Source organism: Oryctolagus cuniculus, chromosome 5 (genome assembly GCF_051225735.1).
Source record: "Oryctolagus cuniculus isolate XC-2025 breed Fujian yellow rabbit chromosome 5, ASM5122573v1, whole genome shotgun sequence".
In the NCBI taxonomy this organism is placed as follows: Eukaryota; Metazoa; Chordata; class Mammalia; order Lagomorpha; family Leporidae; genus Oryctolagus; species Oryctolagus cuniculus.
This window is the reverse complement of record NC_142871.1, coordinates 166905959-166928446: the sequence shown is the minus strand read 5'-3', so window position 1 is coordinate 166928446 and position 22488 is coordinate 166905959. Positions and strand designations below refer to the sequence as shown.

The 22488-nt window shown below is 57.9% G+C and overlaps 1 protein-coding gene and 1 long non-coding RNA gene across 10 annotated transcripts in view; one reads left to right on the top strand and one right to left on the bottom strand.

Moving 5' to 3' along the window:
* Positions 1-22488, bottom strand: part of SLC22A23 (solute carrier family 22 member 23) — a 173445-nt gene that overhangs the window by 17243 nt on the left and 133714 nt on the right. For 3 of the 8 annotated variants that reach the window (XM_089333455.1, XM_002720951.6, XM_008274277.5), the window contains exons 5-10: positions 12200-12327; positions 4327-4429; positions 2303-2535; positions 1192-1224; positions 1073-1096; positions 138-261 (exon numbers count right to left, since the gene is read on the bottom strand). In XM_089333455.1, coding sequence (XP_089189581.1) covers positions 138-261; positions 1073-1096; positions 1192-1224; positions 2303-2535; positions 4327-4429; positions 12200-12327 — 645 coding nt within the window. Of the gene's footprint in view, positions 1-133; positions 262-1072; positions 1097-1191; positions 1225-2302; positions 2536-4326; positions 4430-12199; positions 12328-22488 lie in introns of those variants that run through there. The other 5 variants (XM_002720952.6, XM_089333457.1, XM_070074476.2 and 2 more) reach the window with 3 other exon arrangements.
* Positions 4359-15567, top strand: LOC138849725 (uncharacterized). Of its 2 annotated transcripts, XR_016234362.1 has the most exons (3): positions 4360-4447; positions 8680-8868; positions 12489-15567. It is a non-coding gene; the product is annotated as an uncharacterized LOC138849725 (long non-coding RNA). The 2 variants fall into 2 exon arrangements; XR_011388850.2 differs by lacking the exons at positions 8680-8868; positions 12489-15567 and adding an exon at positions 4773-5102 and having other exon boundaries at positions 4359-4447.

Here is a 22488-nt window from a genome sequence, read left to right as displayed (position 1 = left end):
AGGGGCAGCTGCGGCCCCTGTGCCCCAAAATCCCAGCTGCTGCCCGGACAGGACCCAGGATGGAGTTCCTGGGGGCCGGGGTGACCTGGCCAGGCTGGCTGTCCATCGCCCGGGCTCAGGCCGGCCCTGCCACCTACCTTATCACGGTGGGCGTGATCTCCGCACAGAAGAACACGCTAAGGCTTCCCACCGCGTGCGAGGCGAACATGCCCACGATGGAGAAGGCAATGGAGAACTTGTCCTTGACGCTGTCACTCATCCCTGCAGGGGGATGGGGAGAGGGGACAGTGAGGGGGGCGTAGAGCGGGAGCGAGAGGCAGGCAGGCCTGGGGGGAGCGGGTGGGGAGGAGGGAGGCCTGGGACCGCACCAGGCGCCTCCCTCTTCCCTGCTACCCAGTTTGCAGTTCCCTCTGGGAGTCAGCGGGTGGAGGCCCTGCAGGGGGGAGGGTGGGCTGGTTGTCTCCCAGGTGCCACGCAGCACCCCCTGCCCCAGCCTCCACAAAGCCTGGGCCATTGCAGCCTCGGGGGTGACCAGCCCACCCGCAGGACAGAGTAGCTCTGTCAGGACTGATTTAAGGGAACAGACACAAACAAGCTATGGGCCCCGAGGGAGAGTGCACAGTGGCCCCGGCCCCTGTTGGCGGCAGCAGGGCTACAGGTGCGAGGCGGTATCAGCGCAGGGCACCGCACGCCACCGCAGGTCCCACATCCAGCCCAGTCCAGCCCCACCCAGGGCTGCACAGGAGGGCGGACGCTCCCCTGGGGCACTGGCCACGCAGGTGCAGTGAGACAGCATCGAGGTGCGGGGCAGAGGCGCTGCTGTCCGCCGTGGTCAGCAGCGAGCGAGCGACACAGTGGCTTCCCCGGCAGCACAGCCAGCCAGGCGCCCGACTCTGCAGGCTGTCGCCCTGGCACTGCTCATGTGACAAACCACGTCCGTGCTGACTTGGGGCGCCTGGGGGGTGGGGAGGGGAGGCATGCGAGCCGAAGCTACACGAAAACAGGCAAGCGCGGGTGAAACTCTGTAGCAGCAGCAAGGCGGGGCAGCGGATACAAATGTATAGTGTCCAACCTACGGCCAACTTCAGCTGCAGTTCTTGGAGGGCAACAGGGGGAGAAAGAGAGGAAGTGAGACCACAGGTCCGTCGCCGGGCCGAGACCGCACGCATGCGCACGCGCGTCGGGGCTCACCTGAGTCCGGGTGCTGGCTGTATTTTCCGATCACTGGGCCGGCGGGCGGGGAGGCAGCACGCGGAGCAGGATGACGAAAGCAGGCAGATGGGGAGAAAGCAGGTCAGGTGTGGAGCCCCTGTGGCGTGTTCCCCTGAGACCTGTTTTTCCAAGCTAAGCCCCACCAGTGCCTGCGTTGGTGCCAGCCGCCAGGGCACGGGACCTCACGGTGGACTAAGCAAAGATCGTTTTGCCTGGAAGAAGGAGCTGAAAACCTTGCTGGGCCCGGAGCTTGGGGAGGAGACAGAACCCTTGAGAACAGGAACCTTGCAGGCCCGGGGGGTGAATTTCCTGGTGCACTCGCCGCGGGTGTGTCCTGGCCGGCCAGACACTGCCTGCCCCCAGCTTTGAACTTGCCCAGAGTTCTGTGGCTTCCCGGTCTGGGCCACGAAGGGCATCTGTGATGCTCCGGGGGCCCATGTCCCCTGCTACATCTGTGCCAATCCTGGGAGCCAGGCACAGGCAGGGGACAGGTCCATGAGAACCTGCCCACAGGTAGGCCAACTGCTCCTGGGTTTGAACCCATGCTGGTGTGCACCGCCAGGCTGCCCGGCGCTGTGGGGGTGGGGCAGTCACCAAGTCCAGTTTGCACAGCTCGGTCCCTCAGTGTCCTGAGCCTATCCCAGGGGAGCGGTGCCCGGGCGTGAGCGGGGGGCTCAGGGGTCCCGCCCTCAGTGCCGCCGAGGCTGTTCGCAGCGTGCACAGGGGGCTGCAGACTCCCGGCTTGGCCTCCAATGAGTTTTGACCTTCTCAGTAAAGAAGGTCCTGGGTCCCAAGAGGAGCTGATGAACTTGGCAGGACTCATTCTGCCCTTCAGGCTGCCACACACGCACAGAGAACAAACCAGCCTTTTGTTCTTTGTTGTGCAGTCACACAGACACAGCCTGCCCCTCAGTGGACTGGCGTGCTGGGGTCTCAGGGTGGTGGGCAGCTGCAGAGAGCTGTAGCTCTTGGAATGACCCCTGGGGCCTCGGACGCGCCCCAAGCCTCACCCAGCCCCTACACACATCTGGCCCACCCACTGCTGCGCAGCACCCCCTGGGGGCCCGCCCCGCCTGCCCGGCACACTCACGGTTCAGGAGCCCGAGCTGCAGGAGCGAGGCCAGGGCCGTGAGGATCATGAAGAGGAGCAGCCCTCCCCGGCGCCCCAGGAACCTGACCACCACACACATGGCCAGGCAGGAGGCCAGCGCGATGCTGGCCATGGTGTAGTAGTCGGCGTAGAAGTTCTCCAACAGTGGCACCTTCACCTCATGGCCCATCATGCTCCTGGCAAAGCAGTGGTGGATGCCGAACCCCGTGAGCCTGTGGGAACACAGCACCGAGAGGCCGGTGGGCGGCGAGCCATTGCCCAGGGACTCACTGCGCCCAGGCGAGAGCGCGAGCGAGCGAGCTAACTCCACAGGGAACGGAGGCATGCCGGCACCGTATGTGAACCCGTGACGGAATAAAACACAGCTCATTTGATCCCAGGACTGCGTGGTCAAAGCTACGGGCGTGCCCATTTCACAGATGGGCCAACAGACAGAGCGGCAGCTTGCGTGGGGCTCTCAGCTGGTCAGATCAGACACGACGGCTGAGACACAGGGCCCGCTGGGTGTCTGCCTCTTCTTTGGGCACTAGGGTTCTGGGAACTTGGGGACTTATCCCGAGAACTGCCGTGGTTCACCCAGCGCGGCCTGGAGAAGCCGGGCCAAAGGACAGCTGGTCTGCAGGGGACTTTGTCTCAATTCTGAACCCGTTCCCGTGTCTGTGCACCCACTGGGAAAGTGTGTGTCCACCCCATAGAGCAGGAATGAGCGCGTGTCGCTCCTGGGCGGCTGAGGACGCCCACATCTGGCAGCATGTCCACAGCACTGCCGGAGCCCGTTCCTTACGTGAGCTCTGGTGTCCGTCCCAGAGCTAAAAATTCCCACCTCCCTGCTGCGGGCTCCTGCTTCACAGAGACCAAAGGGCTTTTCGCCCAAGGTCAGGTGGGACAGACCCCGCCCCCTGCAGGAGGAAGCCACCCCTGGCTGCAGCTCCACTGGGTGGTGGTGGTGGGGGGGTCCCCTGCAGAGGCTGCAGGTGCAGCCGTTTCTGATCTAGCGGTTGGTTCGGCTCGGGTGGTCTTCCCGCTCAAGGCAATCTCCCCTGCTTTGCTCTGGCCCAGACGAGGTAGGAAGACCACAGCAGGTCATTCTGAGAAACCCCTGCCCCCCAGGACCTCGGAGGCAGAGGCTGTAGGCCTGGCCGCTCGCCGGCCCGGGCCTCGTGCCCCCGCCTGCAGGGTGGGGTGCGCGTCAGATGCCCGCTGTCTTACGGCTTTGGCACTCAGCCCCTGCAGCCTCCCAGAGGAAGCTGAGGCTGCAGCCCTGGCACAGAGAACGGATCGAGAGGAGCTGCTCTGACAAAGCCGTGGTGCCCTGACTGTCCCTGCGGGCAGCCCTGACACCTGCCACGAGCAGGTGTGAAACCCCCATGTGCCCTCCGACCCTGCGCACTAGGGCAAGGGCAGGCCGACCAAGCCGTGAGTGGGGACAAGAGTGACCTTCCAGGTGTACACTGAACAAAAAGGTGCAGGTGCAATGGAGCCACAGGGCCCAGCAGGCTGCGGGCACAGCATGGGAGGGGGCTCTCGGAGAGCATCTGGGCCTTACAGCTGCCCGGGGGTTAGGACCTCTGGCTACAGTGGGGGAGGGGCGGGGCTGGTTTCAGGCCGGGGGTGCAGCTGCTGGTAGCCCGTTGGTCTCAGATCTGCTGAGACGGCTCGGGAATCCTGCACAGAGCACCTGGTCCCCTGCTACCTAAGAGGCAGATGCCGAGGAAGCTCCGGTCACAGGCTCCATGCCAACCGGGCCAGTGAGACCGCCGGGAAGCGGTGCTGCACCAGGGACGCACACCTGCAGGGCTGAGATCCAGCCGCCGGCCACGCCGGGAGGCTGAGCGCTGGGCAGTGCAGGGTGCAAGAGGGCCAGGAGGCCCGGCTGGAGCAGCATCTTCTAGCCCTGTCTCCCACGCTCCCTGCCCCCCCAGCAGAGAGCAGGAGAGAGGCCCTGCCAGGCTCGGGCTGCAGAGGCGGCCCCCGCTGCCCCACCCCTGGCTCCTGGGACTCACGAGTTCACACACAGGACCACGATGTTCTTCCACAGGTTCCGGGTCCCCACCACCTTCACGATGCACACCTTCTTGGGCCGCCGGGACAGCTCCTTCTCCAGCTCTGCGAGGGAAAAACCTCGTGAGTCCTGGGCGGGGCACTGGCGAGGACCCGGGAGAGGCCGCAGGCACCGCCCTGCGCCCCAGTTCAGCATGTGCCGAGGGGAGCGCGTCGTCTTATTCCCTTCAAGCCAGGTGATGGGGTCCAGGCCCTCGGGAATGAGATGCACCCACGAGGCTCCAACTTGGCAGTTCAAATTGCCCAGGAGCCCACGGAGCCAGAGAACACACCATGGAGGTTTCCATGGCAACTCTGGGGAAGCAGCAGGGGTCACACGGATACACAAAAGATGTGGGCACTGAGTAGATGCTGGGCCAATCACAACAAACGGTTCTTGTCCTTACAGTGCCCGCACCATCTGCGCACCTGCAGTTGCGCCCAGAGAGCCAGACACTCACAGTCCCCTTAACCGTGTGGCGCAGGACTTCCCGCGACTGCAACTCTGCCACTGCTCCGGGCACACAAATCTTTGCAAGGCAAACAAATGAATAGGAATGCATGTACGTGTGCACCATGCGTGTGTGTGCATGTGTGAGGGCTCTTGGCCAAGTTAAGGCAAAATGGAATTAAAGGCATGAGTCTACTGTGATGCACAGTGTTTGGAAATCAATGTGTAGTTTTCTCATAATACACATTTCTCATGATTCCAGAAAAAAAATCTCTGCATCAAAATGAACTCATACCTCTTGTTTCTTTTTTCTATGAACTTTATTTTTTAAAATAATTTATTTTTTGTAAAGCAGAGTTACAGAGAGATGGATATATCTATATCGATATATATCTCAAGAGAGAGAGAGAGAGAGAGAGACAGACAGATTGATTTTCCATCTGCTGGTTCACCCCCCAGATGGCTGCAATGGCCAGGGCTGGGCCAGGCTGAAACCAGGAGCCAGGAACTCCACCTGGGTCCCCGACATGGTGGCAAGGACACAAGGACTTGGGCCATCTTCTGCTGCTTTTCCAGGCACATTAACAGGGAGTGGGATAGGGAACAGAACAACCAGGACTCGCGTGGTGCTCACGGGGGAAGCAGGCAGCGGTTTACCCCTCTGCACCACAATGCCCCCCCGCCATGAAGCCCCCCCACATGTGTGCTTTAGTTAACAGACAGGTGTTTGGGAGCTGAGCAAGACGGACCAGGTTTTGGCTCAAAGGGACGTGAGCAGCGATGCAGTTATGAGACCGGGAGCCCCGTGAGGTCAGGTAGCGGTGACCCCATTCTCAACAGTGGGGTCTCGCTGACCAGGCTGACGTCCCAGTGCTGGTGCGGCAACCCGACGAGACGGCGCCTCCGCCCCTAGGAGCTGTGCGTCACGGCAGCATGAGCGGCAGCGCGGCCCCCTCGGCCGTCCGGTCCCCTCCCTGCTCCGGAGCCGGGGGCCTGTCTGTTTGGGAACCGGGAAAGCCAGCGGAGACTGCACACCCCAGCTGGGGGCAGGGCTCCTCAAGACCGCCCAGCCCCAGACGGCAGGGACGACTGAGACACCAGCGCAAATGGTCGCAGAGAGCTGCCTGCCTGGTGCGAGCCGGGACGGGGTCAGACACAGTTCAAACCTAGAAAATTCCAGAAAATTCCAGAAACAGACAGTGCATGGATGAGCAGGGGACCCATGCCAGTTTGACGAGCGTATGGTGGTCAAATCAGACATCAGCAGTGGGGGGAATAAAGTGGAGGGGAGGAGGCACGCAAGAGTTCTGTGCTGTCTCAGCAGCTTCCACAGAAACTTAAATACCCCCGAAATAAACAGTTTACTTAGAACAAAGAAAGGGGCGGGGAGGTCTCTGCCCATCTCCAGAGGCAGCCAGGCGGCCCTCCCGTAGCCACAGGTCCCACAGCCACCGAGCGACCAACTGGGGACGGAAGGGGCCTGGCAAAACAGAGGCTCGCACCTGTGCTGGACAGGTCGCGACCTCCCTCCCCGGTCACTCTTCCCCGAGTGCAGGGTGACGACGTTTATACAGCACTTCCAGTGTGCTGGGTGTTTCCAGGCCTCTAGAGGTGTCCAGCGTACGGGTGGACGCCAGCAGCTCTGTGGACACAGCACCACCTGGCAGAAGGGCCTGGAGCCTCTGTGGTTCTGTCTCAGAGATGCAGAGGGCACCTGCCGGACGCCCGGGAACGACTCTAATCGCCCCAGCAGGGCCCCACCTGTCCCCCGGCACCCACACCCCCGGGGCTGCTCCGGCCCGGGATGCTCCAAGTCCAGCTCTCCCCTTCTGCCTCCGTCCTCACAAACCCTATTCATTGCAGCCTGAGGGACAAAGACTGTGTTTAACCATGGGGGGGTGGGGGCGGCGCTTAGGAATCTGTTATTTAAACAAATTTGGGAGACTCCCTGTCGCCAGGCACAGAAGGGAGGAGGAGAAGGCGTGGGCACCGAGCCAACTGGGCTTCCAGAGCTTTCTCCCCTCTTGTCCTTAGGTGCACAGCTCGAGGCCTGGGCACAGCAGCGTGGCTGGCACTGCAGCTGTCCGTCCGCAGACCCTCTCAGCTCCTGGGTCTCCTAGCCTTCATTTCCCCTCTGATCTGAGTTACGGTTGAAAAGCTGAGCACAGTCGTGAAGACTTGGGTGCCAGGAGATTTTGTCCGTGTGTGTGACATCACATTTTAAATAACTTCTAATATGATATGCTGCTCTGATAAGTATTGTATGCCTAGTTACTATAGCTAATCTCTTAATGGTACTTAACTGATGAACTTTATCATAAATATGGATGTGTGGGAAAAAAATCTAGTACGTAAGGGGTCTGGGACCACCCACGGTTCCAGGCCTCTCCTGGGAAGGCTCCCGCACTGGAAGGGGCGTGGCGTCCTTGCCCGGAGCCCAGCTTCTACTCCGGTCCATGAGACGGAGTGCTGCTGCAGTGACCAGCCATCCTGCCACACCGAGCACGTGTCCCTCTGTCCTCGCCACCAACCCGGGAGGGAAGGGCGGCCTTGCAGACCCCAGGGGCAGGGCACGGCCTCTCCACACCTGGAGAGTCAGCTGCGAGCGCACACCGTGCTCCCGAGGACAGCGAGGGGAGAAGGCAGTGCAGGTGCCCAGGCTTGGAGGCCCAGGGAGTCCGAGTCAGCTTGGGCGGGGGGATGGACTGGCTCAACAGTGCTGACGTGTGAGTGGGCGGTTGGAGAGCACCCGTTAGTGAGATGCAAGCCAGGACAAGACAGGCATTCAATCCCGGTCTCCCACAGGACGGGCAGGTTCTCAGATACCTGCGCCACCACCCACTGCCTCCAGGGCGTGCGTTATCCATAGGAAGCTGGATCAGACGTGGAGTTGCTGGGGCAGCAACCAGGCTCTCCGACACGGGTGCAGGGCTGTGACTGCCGTCTGTGCACCCACCCCTCCAGCCATATTTTGATAGCACCCAGCCAGGCTGATCTCTGCCATCTCTGCACAGTGCACGTGGCTCCCCGCAGCGGATGCCACGGACACGAGGAGCAGCGACTGTGAGGAGCCAGGACCCAGGCTGGCCTGCTGGGGCCGAGTCTGCTCTCTCCCTGGTGTGTTACCTAGTGCTGGGAAGGCTGGGGGTGCCTGATCCGCAGATGTCGCTGTTACCTCCAGCTCTGGACAGACCAACAAGACAGGGAGCGGAGGGCACACCCTGGCTTGGTGGCTGCTAAGGTCGGGAACCTCCCCCCCCCCCCCAGGGCCTGTGAGTGGACAGCTGGAGGGTGAGGACCCAGGACACCTGCCTGCTGCACACGCTTCCTCTCCGTGGTAGGAAGGGCAGCCCCCTTGCCCTCTCTCCCTGGGGGCTGTCTTTGCATTAACAGCGTGATGCTCCCCTGGGGGAGCCCTGGGAATGGGGACTTTGTTCCCCAACACTTTGATGTGGATTAAGTGTATGGAATGTGGTATCTGCTCCCACCACATGTCTCACTCCCCCAGGGCTCTCTGCTAGCCGTACTGTTACTAGGGGTTGGGAGTGCGCGCTCAGCCTGGCGGCTAAGGCGCCTGCATTGCACACGTGAGTGCCTGGTTTGATTCCTGCCTCCGGCTCCTAATTCCAGTTTCCTGCTAATACAGATCCTGGGAGGCGGTGATGGTGCTCAAATAATTGGGTCCAGACCCGGACTGTGTTCCTGGCTCCTGGCTCCTGGCTCCAGCTTCGGCCTCTCCCTGGCTGTTGTGGGCATTTGGGGAGCAAACTAGTAGACTGGAGCACACACACCTCTCTCTCTCTAGCTCTCAAAGAAAAAAGCTAGGGGCTGAGTCCTTCTCTAACGTGAGCTTCTCTTGGTATAGGAGTGGGCTGCAAACCATGTGTTCACATCTGGGACCAGCCGGGCTTCTACTCCTGCTATCAATGTGCAGAAGCGTGCGAGCTGTGACCCCGGGAGGGGAGCTGTCAGTACTTGGCCACGTCACGTGACCGTAAGGCTGTCAGACGGATGCTGTGAGAATGACACTTGGGCACACATCCAAGCATCTAAAGTAAGTCAGCTGTGCACGCTACGGGAACAGAGACGCCCAAAGATTAAAACAAAGACGGTGCTCAGGGAGAAAGGGGGATGGAATGTTTTGGAAAGCCGGGCTTTGCTCGGGTACATCCAGGGTTAGGATGGCAATGTCAGGGGCTCACGTGGCCCCTCCACCCCACACATATGGCGGCCAAGCTTGCAGCCCTGCAGGGCGACAGGCACCAGCAGGGAGCCACCCAGCCCTGGGTTACCGCTGGGAGGCTGGGACGTGGGCAGGACCACATCTAACTGGAGGGCCGACTCGGGCCAAGCGGGCAGAGGCCAGGCCTTGAATGTGGAAGGCCCTGCCCTGAGGTAGAGCACTGTGCGTTCTGCAGACCACGGCAGGGCTGGGTGTCTGGGTGGGGGAGGGAAGGCAGAGATCAGACGGGGTCTCCAAGGCAGTGTGGAGGGGCTGGGGCCTGTTCTAGAGACCCTGGGAGGCCCCTGGGGAGTCCGCAGTGGCTCTGATGCGATCAGTGCCCGTCTGGTCTGGCTGCAGAGGAGAAGGGACACAGCGGGAGGGGCAGAGCAGCTGCACAGCTGAGGGTCAGGGAGTGGCAGGGCACAAGGTCAAGTGCGGGCGGTGCTGCGGCACAGGGAGTTAAGACACTGCCTGCAGCGCCGGCATCCTCTATGGGCCGCTCCACTTCCGATCCAGCTCCCTGCTAATGCGCCTGGGAAAGCAGTGGAAGACGGCCCACGTGCTTGGGCCCCTGCACCCACCCTGGCTCCTTACTTCGACCTGGCCCAGCCCTGGCCCTTGTGGCCATCTGGGGAGCGAACCAGCAGATGGAAGATCTCCCTCTGTCTCTGTGTCTCCCTGTAACTCTGCCTTAAAAAAAAATAAGTCTTTAAATAGAGACAGACACTGGTGCCAGCAGGGCTCTGGATGAGGCCTGGAAGAGAACTTGAGGCTCAAGGCAAGTCTGGGAGCGGTGCCTCTGGAGCGCCAGGCGGTTCCGTCAGCTGCCAGCTGTCACTCACGCACCTGGCAGGGGGAGGGTTACAGGCACAGGTGCAGTGAGCACCCTGCGGAGCAGCCCAACGCCTGCTCTCTTTGCTGAATCACACATCCCGGCCACCTCTCGCCCGGCCTGAGGCCTGGGACACTGGGACGGAAATACACACCAGCAAAACTCATGTGCAAAGACATGGGCCAAAAAAAAAAAAAAAAAAAGATTTAATACCAACTGCCAAAAATAGCAAGGCAATGAATCAGTGTAATGAGGACTGAGAAAACAAGCTCTTTTCTCTCTCTCTCTCTCTCCCAGACACTATTTTAACCGGCAAGCAGCAGAGTGATGATTTAATTAGGGAGAGGCCGGAAACAAATGGTGCCCTGAGACTTCAGCGATTCACCTGTTAATGAAGGGGCCCTGGGGAGCTGGACAAGCTCTCTGAATGCCCGCAAGGAGCAAAGGTGGCCCCGAGGAGGCCGCTGAATCGGTGACCCCTTCCCCGGCATCCCGGCCCCGGGCCTCCTCCCTCTCTCATGTCTGCAGGGCTTTGTGCATCCAGGTCTCAGGTCTCAGGTCAGCGCCCCCGCCCCCCCCCCCCCCCCCAGCCCTCTGCACACAGTGAGCACTCGAAGGCCCTGGCCCACGGCACTGTCATGAAGACACACGGTCACCATCAGAGCTCTTAGGACCAGATGTGCACATCGCTTGGGAAGGCGACTGACCTCTGAGCACCGTGTGGGGCCCTGTTTCCTGTCCTTGCAGAAGAAGGGACCACACACGCCATCTGCAAGCGCCCCACGCCCTTTGGGTGAGACCTGGCTGCTGCCCTCGTCTGCGCCAGGCAGGCGAGGGCGTTGGGGTTCCCCTGAGCCCACCCTGGGCTGCAGGTGGTGCCAGGCCAGCACGGCTGCTCCCCTGCTGCAGCACCTGGGGCAGCCCAGGTCACCTCACTCAGGGTCAGAGAGGCAGGTGGGCCCCCTGCTCCAGGCGCGGCTTCCCCCACAGGGCACGTCCTCAGGCCAGGCCCAGGTCCCAGCTCCCTCTTGCCCCTCAAATCAGGCTCCCCCAGCCATTCTGATGGTGCCTGCACCCCACGACCGCTGCCTGGCCAGCTCGCTGCTCCAGGCACAGGGCACACCCAACTGTTCCCGGCTTGCCGCTCGCCCCCCGTGCCCCGCTCGCACCACGAGAGCAAGGCCTGCCCTCTCTGCTGTTTGGTCAGTATCCGCTGCGTGAAGGACGGATGGATCCTCATCGCAAGACTTTCTCATCACGGAGGGGGAGGGGGTGGGAGAAGGCTGGGGTGGGGGGGACGGGCACTCTCTCTGGGACAAGGGCTCACGGGTCTCTTTCTCAGTGAACTGTATAACAATGGTCTCTGCCAGGTCTTCAGGTGAGGGTAGCGGGTCAGGGCTTTGGGTGGCCCAGCGGCTGCTGTGTCACTCTCTCTTCTGAACTTACTACAAATGCGTGTTCTGGGGCCGGCGATATGGAACAGCTGACGCCCTGTGGGTGCCAGTTCGAGTCCCGGCTGCTCCCTGCTAATGCGCCGGGGAGAGCAGCAGCAGATGGCCCAAGCCCTTGGGCCCCTGCACCCTTGTGGGAGGCAGAATGGAGTTCCACACTCCAGGCTTCAGCCTCACCCAGCCCTGGCCTTTGTGGCCATTTGGGGAGTGAATCAGTGGACGGACGATATCTCTGTGTCTCCCTCTCTCTCTCATTTTGCCTTGCAAATAAATACATTTTTTTAAATGCATGTTCTCAGGGCTCATCCCAAATCTCAGACCCTCTGGTCTAGGGAGGAGCCCTTGGGCACCAGCCACTCCTGGTGAGACCTGTGCACCCCCAGCTCAACAGCCCTGCCTTCACTGTGCAATGCACCTGAGAATCAGGAATTCTGGGGGCCAGAACCACCACACAGTTCATTTTTCCAGTTTTCAATCGCTCTACAAATAGGGCATGGCCACAAGCAGACAGGGCTGGGATGTGGGTCACACTCGGGAACACACGGGTGGTGACAGCCACCTGCACCTGCAGCTCACACCTGGAGGCCTTTAACCTGGCAGGTGGGCAGGCCAGGCAGGTGCACAGCCAAACCCATCTGTGGAGAGCAGGTGTCAGTGAGACTCAGGCCTTGTCCTGGATTTGGACAGGTGTTGACCTTGAACAAACCAACACTTGGAAACTGGAGACAATGCCAACTCATTCTGACTCCTAGACTTCAGCTGTGACTGTTGCCCATAGAAAGACCAAGAGTTCACAGGGAAACCACCCGCTCTGACACCTCTGGGTCGGCGAGAGGGGCTCAGCCTCCAGGGACCACCCCGCCCCCAGTGCACTCACCGGGCATCACGCCCTTGATGTCGCTCTCCGGGCTCATGCAGTTCTTCTGGGTGAAGTGCAGGATCAGCTTCTTTGCAGCCTCAAACTGCTGCGTGGCCATCAGCCACCGGAGAGACTCGGGGAATATCCTGCCAAGACACAAAGGGACTGTGAGCGCCTCCCCTCTGTGGGCTCCGGGGCAGGTGGTGCCCGTCCGCACCCATGGGCTCTGGGGGGCTCAGGAGGGCTCAGCGGGATGGAGACTCAGGGCCTGGGGACGCTTCCAATTCTTTTTTTTTTTTTTTTCAAGGGTAAAACTCAAGGCTTAAAAATAAAGTGGCAGACAGGAACCAGCGACTGCCTTTCAAACAGCCACGAGTTTCTAAAGCTTGTCTAAATAAGAAGTCCTCAAGTGCTGTACTGTCTTTAATCACAAGATGCAAACACTAATTGGATATTTTAAATTTTAACCTTGCCTCTCATCAAGAGCAACCTTGCGGCCACCCTCTCGGCAGGAGGGCGAAGGCTCCCCCACCCCAGCACCACCTCTCCGCCATGTGGATTTCAGGTTTCCTTAGCAACAGAATCTCTGCTGTTTCCGTGAGCGGGACTCATGCGAGGGGTCCGAGGAGGAGAGAAAACCTCCATCCGTGTTTTGCTGTCAGTCAGTTCTGTCGTGCACTGATGGTGGCATTCCCAAGTCAGAGAATGAGGTGCATCTGGAGAAAGGGTTTACATTTTTGGTTTCCTGTAAAAGCCCTAGTAGTATTTTGGACTTTGTGGTCATGGGGGTCTCTGTGGTGGCTCCCCCCCTCCGCCTTGCAGCCCATCACGCACAGGAGTGGACACACAGGGGAGTGGACGTGGCCACGTGCCAATACAACTGTTCCAGTTATCACCGTGTGGCTTTACTACCCAACCTCCAGGAAGTCCTGACACTGGGTGGAAGCCACTGTCGCCACCTGACACTGCCAAGGCTAAGGATGCTTCAAACGCAGCGTGCAGCTCTCAGGCAGCATCTGTGGTGCTGGGGCCGGCATGACGGCGTCCACCGCTCCTTCCGCCAGGCACACGTTGGAACGTGGGATGGTATGAAGAGGCGGGGTCTGTAGGAGGTTGCTGTCACGAGGGCGCCCCCTCACGAATGGGGTTAGTGTCTCTGCGAAAGTTGAAGGGGGCTGCCTTGCCCCACTCTGCCACGGGAGGGGACACAATAGGGTACTTGGGAAAGTCCATGGGAACATTTGAATTAGAAGGTACGCTGATTTTGCTGCCAAAAAAATAAATAAATAAACGCATGCACACAGGGGGCTTCAAAATGTTCATGGAAAATGTACGCTTTAAGCAAAAGAGCCATCTCATAGGAACAAAGCCTCCCAGACACTGCACCTGCTGGGGCCTTGCTGGGGCGTCTCTGAACCGGGAGCAAGGAATTTCTGTTGTTTGTAAAGCACCCAGGGTCAGGCTCCTCACAGCACCACACACGCTGAGACAGAGGGTAACTTTTATTTCAAAATCACATCCCTCAGGAAGCCTAGGACGGCTGCCTCCCCCTCATCTACCTGAACAAAAGCCGTCTTGCTGTTTCCTGCGGCTGTATTTTACGGGAAGAGCTGGGCATGTCCCCTGGACGAGGTGGCACATTCGGCGGTGTGACCGGACGCTTGGCCCACCCTGGGAGACCTGGGGAGCTGCCGCAGGACTTGAAGCTGCCCTGTGGCGCAGCCATGTGGACAGGCAGGGCGGCCGTGGCAGCAGCCCTGAGGAAGCCCAAGTTTCTATCCATACAGAAACAATGCACATTATCCCAGGTACGCATAGTATACGTATTGCTATATTTTGATAATCAAAGTTAATGCTTATTTTACCGGCCTCTAACTTTTCTTTTTTTTCATTTATCTTTATATATAGAAGATCAATTTAGTATATATTAAGTAAAGATTTCAACAGTTTACACCCACACAGAAACACAAAGTATAAAGTACTGTTTGAGTACTAGTTATAGCATTAATTCACATTGTACAACACATTAAGGACAGAGATCCTGCATGGGGAGTAGGTGCACAGTGACTCCTGTTGTTGATTTAACAACTGACACTCTTGTTTATGGCGTCAGTAATCACCCGAGGCTCTTGTCATGAGCTGCCAAGGCTATGGAAGCCTCTTGAGTTCACAAACTCCGATCTTATTTAGACAAGGCCATAGTCAAAGTGGAAGTTCTCTCCTCCCTTCAGAGAAAGGTACCTCCTTCTTTGATGACCCATTCTTTCCACTGGGATGCTGGGATCTCAGTTGCAGAGATCTTTCTATTTTCCTTCCTTCCTTTTTTTTTTTTTTTTTTTTGCCAGAGAGTCTTGGCTTTCCTTGCCCAAAATACTCTCATGGGCTCTTCAGCCAGATCCGAATGCCTTAAGGGCTAATTCTAAGGCCAGAGTGCTATTTGGGACATCTGCCATTCTATGAGTCTGCTGTGTATCCAGCTTCCCATGATGGCTCATTCTCTCCTTTTTAATTCTATCAGTTAGTATTAGCAGACACTAATCTTGTTTATGTGCTCCCTTTGACTCTTAGTCCTTTCATTATGATCAATTGTGAACTGAAATTGATCACTTTGACTAGTGAGATGGCATTGGTACATGCCACCTTGATGGGATTGAATTGGAATCCCCTGGTATGTTTCTAACTCCACCATTTGGGGCAAGTCAGCTTGAACTTCCAGTCCTCGTCCATATTATTCTGTGTTTCTGACATATTTGGGCTTAGTGTCTTTTCACGGTTTCTTGGGATGGACGCTTATAGGTCACTTATTAATTTTCCTGAATATGTATTTAAGACTTCAACATTTCAGCTATGCGTCGTTAGCTACATCTATGATTTGACTCTAAATATTCTGTGATTTCTGCTAGAATTCTTCCTTACCATTAGCAAAATGTAGCAGAGTTTTGTTCTGACAGCACAGACACCATGTGCAAACACTGCTTTAATCTGACAGTGCAGGTATTTTGCAAGCAGTCTCTGTTGTATTAGAATATAACACATGGGGCTGGCACTGTGGCGCAGCAGGTTACAGCCCTGGCCTGAAATGCCAGCATCCCAAAGGGGCGCCAGTTCTAGTCCCGGCTGCTCCTCTTCTGATCCAGCTCTCTGCTATGGCCTGGGGAAGCAGTGGAAGATGATGCAAGTCCCTGGGCCCCTGAACCCATATGGGAGACCCGGAGGAAGCTCCTGGCTCCTGGCTTCGGATCAGTGCAGCTGCAGCTGTTGCAGCCAGCTGGGGAGTGAACCAGCAGATGGAAGACCTCTCTCCCTCTGCCTCTACCTCTCTCTGTAACTTTCAAATAAATAAATTAAAAAAAATTTAAAATAAAGAATATAACACATAACATGAAGATCGTGCCCTTCTGAAATAATTAAGAATTACTTATGTTGAATATATGCTAACTCCTTTACAGGTTTGTATGTAAACAAACTCTCCAGCAGGGGCTGGATTTCAACCCTGGAAATCATAAATGAGTGGTGCCTTGCAGGGGAGGAACAAGGCGCGGAGGAGGCAGAAGCAGGGGAGGGGCCGAGCGAGGACACCCGTGTCCCCTGCCCCGGCCACCTCAGGTCCTGCGTCCTCAAGCTCCGACCGCAGGGTGGCAGCTCCCCGGGGTGTGCCCACCGCGCTCACTATTGCGCCCTGGCGGGTGGGCGATGAGCGGCAGCTCAGGCCAAACGGAACGCGGCTGGGTGGGGGGTGTGTGAGCCGTATCGTTCTGTCTTCCAGAGCCCTGCGCTTAGCACACGAAGCAGACGGTTCTGCCGCTGGGATTCCAGCAGCCTGGGCGTCGGCTCCGGCCAGGGCAGAAGGCGCCCACCGCTCCTCAGTGCCCTTTGCAAGGTTCTCCTCTTCCAGGTTTCAAAGCCACAGGCAGAGACCCGGCGGCAGGTGGAGCCTGGCGTGCAGCCCCATAGGCTGGCGCCCCCAAGTGGCCAGGCAGCCACTCTGCAGCTGGTCTTTGTCACCCCTATACTGGGGCTCAGGACGCCAGAGTTTGGATAACTAATAACTGACAACCGCGATATAAAATCCCCCAAAGAGACTGCGAGCAAGCTCCTCTCTAGAGAATGTTCCAGAATTGCAGGGAAAAGGTGGAGCAAGGCCCGGTGGGGTCTCGGGTTTTAGGAAGTGAGTGGGGGCCTCTGTTGGAGCTCACGCCTTCCACTGGGCCGCCCAGCTGCTTTTTCCAGGGGGTCTGCTCATCGTCAGCACAGCTCCATCTCACATCACTCTGCTGACTGACATCTGGGAGGCCAGAGGGTGCACGGATCTGAATTCACTGCAGGGTCACAGAGGCTCGCTGGCGTGCTGGCCCTGGAGAAAGCCCAGGAGTGGCTGCTGGAGTCTGGATAGTGTGCGGTGCGGCCACATGACGGAACTGAATGCAGTCTCCCCGGGCAAGCACATAATGCAATAATGTCCCACAAATTAAAGAGCCAGCCAGCGGCGCAGGACCGGGGAGGAGGCTGAGAGATCGATTGCCTTCGCAGAAAATTAAAAGGTCCAGGAGGCAGCTGGAGACCTCCGCCCCACGCACCCTTGCAGGTGACGGCTGAGAGGTGACCTTGGGGACGACTTCTGCAAGCGCCGAAGTGACCGGCTGTAAAAGCCACAGCAGCTTTCTGGGTGGATGGGGCTGTGGCCAGGATGCTTTTGGTTGGCTTTTCCCATCTTTGTAGCTGTTATCACACACACAGGTAAGCAAGAGGAATTTTATTCATGGGGTGAGATGGAGGCAGGTAACCCCTTCATTACATGGTGTGCTATTACACCCCCATTTCACAGATAGGAAAAGCGAGGTGAAGGAAGTTCAAGTATGTGGCCCCAGGATGTGAATCCTCATCATCTCGACAGATTTTCGGGTGAGGAAGACTTGGGTCTTGACTTTCCCACCTGACAAGCTGGGTGCTCACAGATTCCCACAGGACTTCTGCAGGGAGCATGGGGGCAAAGCCAAAGGTCTCCGTTCCTCCTGCACAAGTCGCAGTCCCTGTGCAGAAAGCAGGGAACGGCAAGGAGGGCTCTCAGAGCGGGGAAGGCATTGTGCCCGTGCTGCTCAGGACAGGACGCACCCAGCACGTGGCAGGAGGAGGCAGAAGTGTGCTGTGTGCACCCAAGACAGATCCCCACTGACCACATACAGCCGCTTCCCAGCCAGCGCGACCTGGAGTCCAGCCCGGTGCTGATACAGCCAGGGAGGGCACGGCTGGTCTTTGGGTCTGCGTGGGGTACAGGGAGGGCACGGCTGGTCTTTGGGTCTGCGTGGGGTACAGGGAGGGCACGGCTGGTCTTTGGGTCTGTGCGGGGTGCTTGCTGGTTGGCAGGTGTCACTGAGACACCTGCTAGCGTGCTGTGAGCGCACCCTGCAGGTGGCACGCAGAAGTGCTGGGCCCAGCATCGGTGGCACTGGCCAGCTTATCAGCAAGTCAAGATTGGGCACATGACCCACACTCTCAGTGGCACACCCAGGCAGCTGCCCTCCGCGGGCTCTGGGTCTGGCCTCTGACCCATCAGAGCGCCCTGGAGGATGGTGGGATGGGGGCTCTTTCCTCTTGATGGTAACACACAGAAGGGACCTGTGGCCCTACGGCCAACGGTGGCTGCACCTGTGCCCCGTTCAAAAGCACATTTAGGAGCCCCACAGCCCCTCACCACTCCCAGAATCCAGAACCTTTTCACTGAGCTCGAGATGAAACTCGAACTGGCCTGAGCCCAGTGCAGGCAGAACTTGACCTGTGTGTGAGGGGGCCTGGCTGCCACCCATCACTCCTCGCATGCGTCTGATGGCTGAGGGTGGCTGCAGCTCCTGGCGGGGGCTCGGCACCATTCGGCATTTCAGGTAAGCCCCCGGGCAAGCAGGACCAGAGCACCCACAGCATGGGGCCAGGAAGATGGAGCCCCCCACCCCTGCAGAGCACGGCGCCCCTCCCCTTCCTGTCCCAGCACGTCCCAGGTGGGAGAATCACCAGGGAGTCAGAGCTGAAGAGGCCGGGACCAAAGAGGTTGGCTATGGCATTAATGCTTGATTAAGCAAATCAGAGATAAATCCATTCTCTACTCCGGAGCTAAAGGTTACAGACTGTCCCTGGTGGGTGGATAAGCAAGGAGAGGGAGACACCCACAATGGGCGGGCTATTTCTCAGGGCCGTCCGCTCCAAGCCAGGCTGCCACCTGGGAGAGCCTGGAGGACGTCCCGCTCAGGGAGAAGGGCCGGTCATGGGGGGACAGACGCTGCTGGCTCCACTTCTGTAGGGTGTGCGGCGCGGCCAGTCACACAGGGACACACAGGAGTAGCCTGGGGTTCTGCAGGGCGGGGGGACGGTGGGGGGAGGATGTCTACTTAGAGCGCAGAGCCTCAGTGTTTGCAAGATGAGATCTTGGGGCTGGCTGCTCGTGACGCCTGCACCCCAGGGTGGCTCAGCTGCTGAGCCGTGCACTTGAAACGGGTAAATGCTCTATGCATTTTGTCACACCCAAAAATTACATTAGATATCGGAGAAAGCACCCCTGACCTCTGACCCCGGCCCCTGCAGCGCGAGCCCCGGTGTGCATCCTTGCAAAGTGCACTCATGGCACACACACATGCACACCCTGGCACTGCTCGGCCCACCCTGCAAGCCACACACGTGCCCCCCAGCGCCTGGGTGTCGTGTGCCATGGCTTGCAGCCTTTGGCTGGGACAGAGGCACGTTGACTTCCCGCCTGGGAGCTGAGGACAGGAACGCAGGGCCACGGGGCCTCACAGCAGCCAGGCTGGACTACAGCATTGCCCAGCCCACACAACCTCACAGAGCCCCTTCCCTTACCCCGCTGTGGCTTCCATGAGCACAGACAAAGCCATGGACCAGAGACTCAGCCAAAGGGGCCTGGAAACCCAGGGGTCACACGGTCCATCCACTGCCTCACAGACGAGCCCTCAGGGTCTTGGTTGAATTGAAGTCCAGGTGAGAAAGCCGCCGGCCACCGAGGCTGGGCGGAGGCAGGGGAGAGGGGCAGGGCTGACGGTGGCTGGCACCGCTGCAGGGCGGGGTCCAACGCCAACAAAAGGAGCCAGGATGCGTCAGCCGGCCCTGACGACCGGCGAGGCTGACCTCCTCTCCGGCCCCGGGCTGCCTTCCTTAGCGCTGGTGGTGGCCTCTGCTGGAGCTCCTAAGGCCACCCCTGGATGATGGGTCACCCCCGCCCTGGCCTCACTCTGTCCCTCCACATGGGCTTTGGCCAGCAGCCGGCACTACACACCTGTTACCATGTGCATCTACCACGTGCTGGCTGTCTATAGCTCAGCCCATCATCTCCACGAAGCACACCCACATGCATTTGGGTACATGTGGACACACACACACACACGGACATACATGTGCACACATACTGACACACACGTGTACACAGATGCACTCACTTGTGTAGGTACGCACATGCACACATGCGTGGACACACACATATGTGCGGCACACGTGTGGACACACACACACGTGCACAAGCGGCACAGTGCCTAGCTCCAAGGCTGTAGCGATCCTCAAAATAGCCAGAAACAGTCTCAGCTTCGTGGGGGCAGGGAAGTGACACGGCCGCTTGGAGACCGTGGCCCAGGGCTGGCAGTGCCGGAGGAAAGATGGTGGTGGTGGTGGGGGGCTCGCTGCTCTGGGGCCAGCGGGAGGCAGGAATACCTGAAGCAGCCACATTGACTCCAGGGGTTCCCCGTGTCTCACACAATCTGCACCCTCAGCAGTCAAGAACGGGGTGGCCTCTTCCCAGAGGGCTCCCTAAAAGTCCACGCCACCAGCGAATCCCAAGACGCCGACTGAGAGAACATTTGGATCTCATTTTTAACTGCTCATCCAAATTTTACGATCGAAACATGGCCTGCCATTTTTGTTTCTATGTGCGCTAATCTTTCCCCTAATCCAGGAAACTTGTTAGACAAATGGGATTTGGCCAAAGTGTTTTTTTTTTTTTTTTTTTTTTAAGTTTCCTTAACTGGCAGATAAACTGTAAAGTAATGACTGCAAGTGCATTTAAGCTCCGGAGACTACGTGCTTTCTCAGATTCACCTCTGCACTCTCCTTTCCCAGGTGGCTTTGCTGTGGCTAGAACTGAATGCAGTCTCCCCTGTGGCGTGCAGGGACTCCCACAGCCCTGGCTTCCTCTGAAATGAAGTCTCTGCGTGCAACGTGGTAGCTTCACTCCCTTTGGGGTCAGTGCTGTGGAGTAGTAGGCTGGGCTTCTCTGCCTGCAATGCTGGCATCTCGTAGGGGCGCCAGTTCAAGTCCTGGCTGCTCCACTTCCGATCTAGCTCCCTGCTAATGAGGCTGGGAAAGCAGCAGAGGATGGCCCAAGTACTTGGGCCCCTGCCATTCACGTGGGAGACCTGGAAGAAGCTCCTGGTTCTGGGCTTCAGATGGGCCCAGCTCCAGCCACTGCGGCCATGTGGGGAGTGAACCAAGGTATCCAAGCTCTGTCTGTAATTCTGCATCTTAAACAAATAAATCTTTTCTTTTAAGGAAATAAAACTATTTTAGATGGAGGCAGCATTGTATCCCTCAAGTATATTATAAGTGTGTGGGCACACATGTATTTCAAAAGGTTCATGAAGAGTAGAATTAAAAGGTGAGTGTATTTTGGTGCGTTCTGAAACCCGTGCATAATTTTTCATACCACACATTTTACATGAACCTTTTAAAAATCCCTTCTTATGCACACATTTCAAAATTGTTGGTGACAAAATAAATTTATCTTTTAATTTTGCCACAAATTTTTGAAGTATGTGTGCATGGATTCTTTTTTTAAAAAGATTTATTTTATTTACTTGAAAGACAGAGTTTCAGAGAGAGGTAGAGATAGAGAGAGTCTTCCATCCAACTGGCTCACTCCCCCTAGATGGCTGCAACAGCTGGAGCTGCACCGATCTGAAGCCAGGAGCTGGGAGCTTCCTCCAGGTCTCCCACGCGGGTGCAGGAGCCCAAGGACTTGGGCCATCTTCTGCTGCTTTCCCAGACCACAGCAGAGAGCTGGATCAGAAGAGAAGCAGCTGGGTCTTGAACCGGCGCCCATATGGGATGCCAGTGCTTCAGGTCAGGGAGTTAACCTGCTGTGCCACGGCGCCAGTCCCGTGCACGGATTCTTAAAGGCTCTTTTTAAACATTTTTAACGGAAAGTTTAATTAATTTAAAAAGTTATTTGAAAGGCAGAGGGAAGAGAGAGAGACTGAGACAGGTAGAGAGGGATTTTCCGTCTGTTACTTTGCTCCCCAAATGTCCACAGCAGCCAGGGGTGGGCCACGCTTACACCAAGATAATGGAACTCCATCCTCCCATGTAAGTGGCAGGGACCCAAGTATTTAATCCTTCACCTGCCACCTCGCAGGGTGCACATTAGTGAGAAATTAGAATTGTCAGCAGAGATGGGACTGGAACCAGGCATTCCAACATGGAATGTGGGTGTCCCAAGTGGCATGTTAACCGCTGTGCCAACACCCACCCCTAAAGGGTCTTTTACCATTATTTCAGCAATGACACACAGCAAAATTAATTCATCTACTGACCATATTCTTAATAAGCCCCTACCTGCATACTGATAACCCAGTGATTTTTAAGAAGTATGTCTGTCAATGTCAAACTACATATTAAATTTAAAAAAAAAAGAAGAAGACATAGGAAATTCCCCCGGCAGTGGGTGTCTGGCCCAGTGGCTAAGCCACTGGCTTAGAAGCCCGTATCCCAGATTGGGGCACCCGGTGCAAGTCCTGGCTCCTGCTCCTGCCCCCAGCTTCCTGCTATCGCAGGCCCTGGGAGGCGTCTGCATGCAGCTCCGAGCGGCACAAGCAAACACTCACCAGGCAAGCCTTACCCTACCAGGCACTTGCTTCAAAGTCTCTGCGCCCCACACTCCCCTGCAGGGGTGGTGGGTCGTGGTCAGGAGCGGAAGACGCTGGGAGGGACAGGTGCCCGCCCCACTGCTGCCTGCGGGGAGGCCAGGAGGCAGGGGATCCCAGAAGGCTCCCTCCCGCGGAGCCAGAACACGGCCACCACCAAAGACTCCAGCGAGTGCCTGCATGTGCTCATGTCCCTGCAATGCAGACACGACTCGGCCAGCACCGTCACCACCAGCAGCCCCCTCCCCCGACTTGTGCTTAGAAGGTCAAGGCCATACCTGCTCCACAGGGAACCGGGGCACCCACCCCTCAGGGGCAGCACTTGAACCCTGAACCCACTTTCATTTCACCAGTGGATGGAAGATCTCTGTCTCTTTCAAATCAGCAATTTTTTAA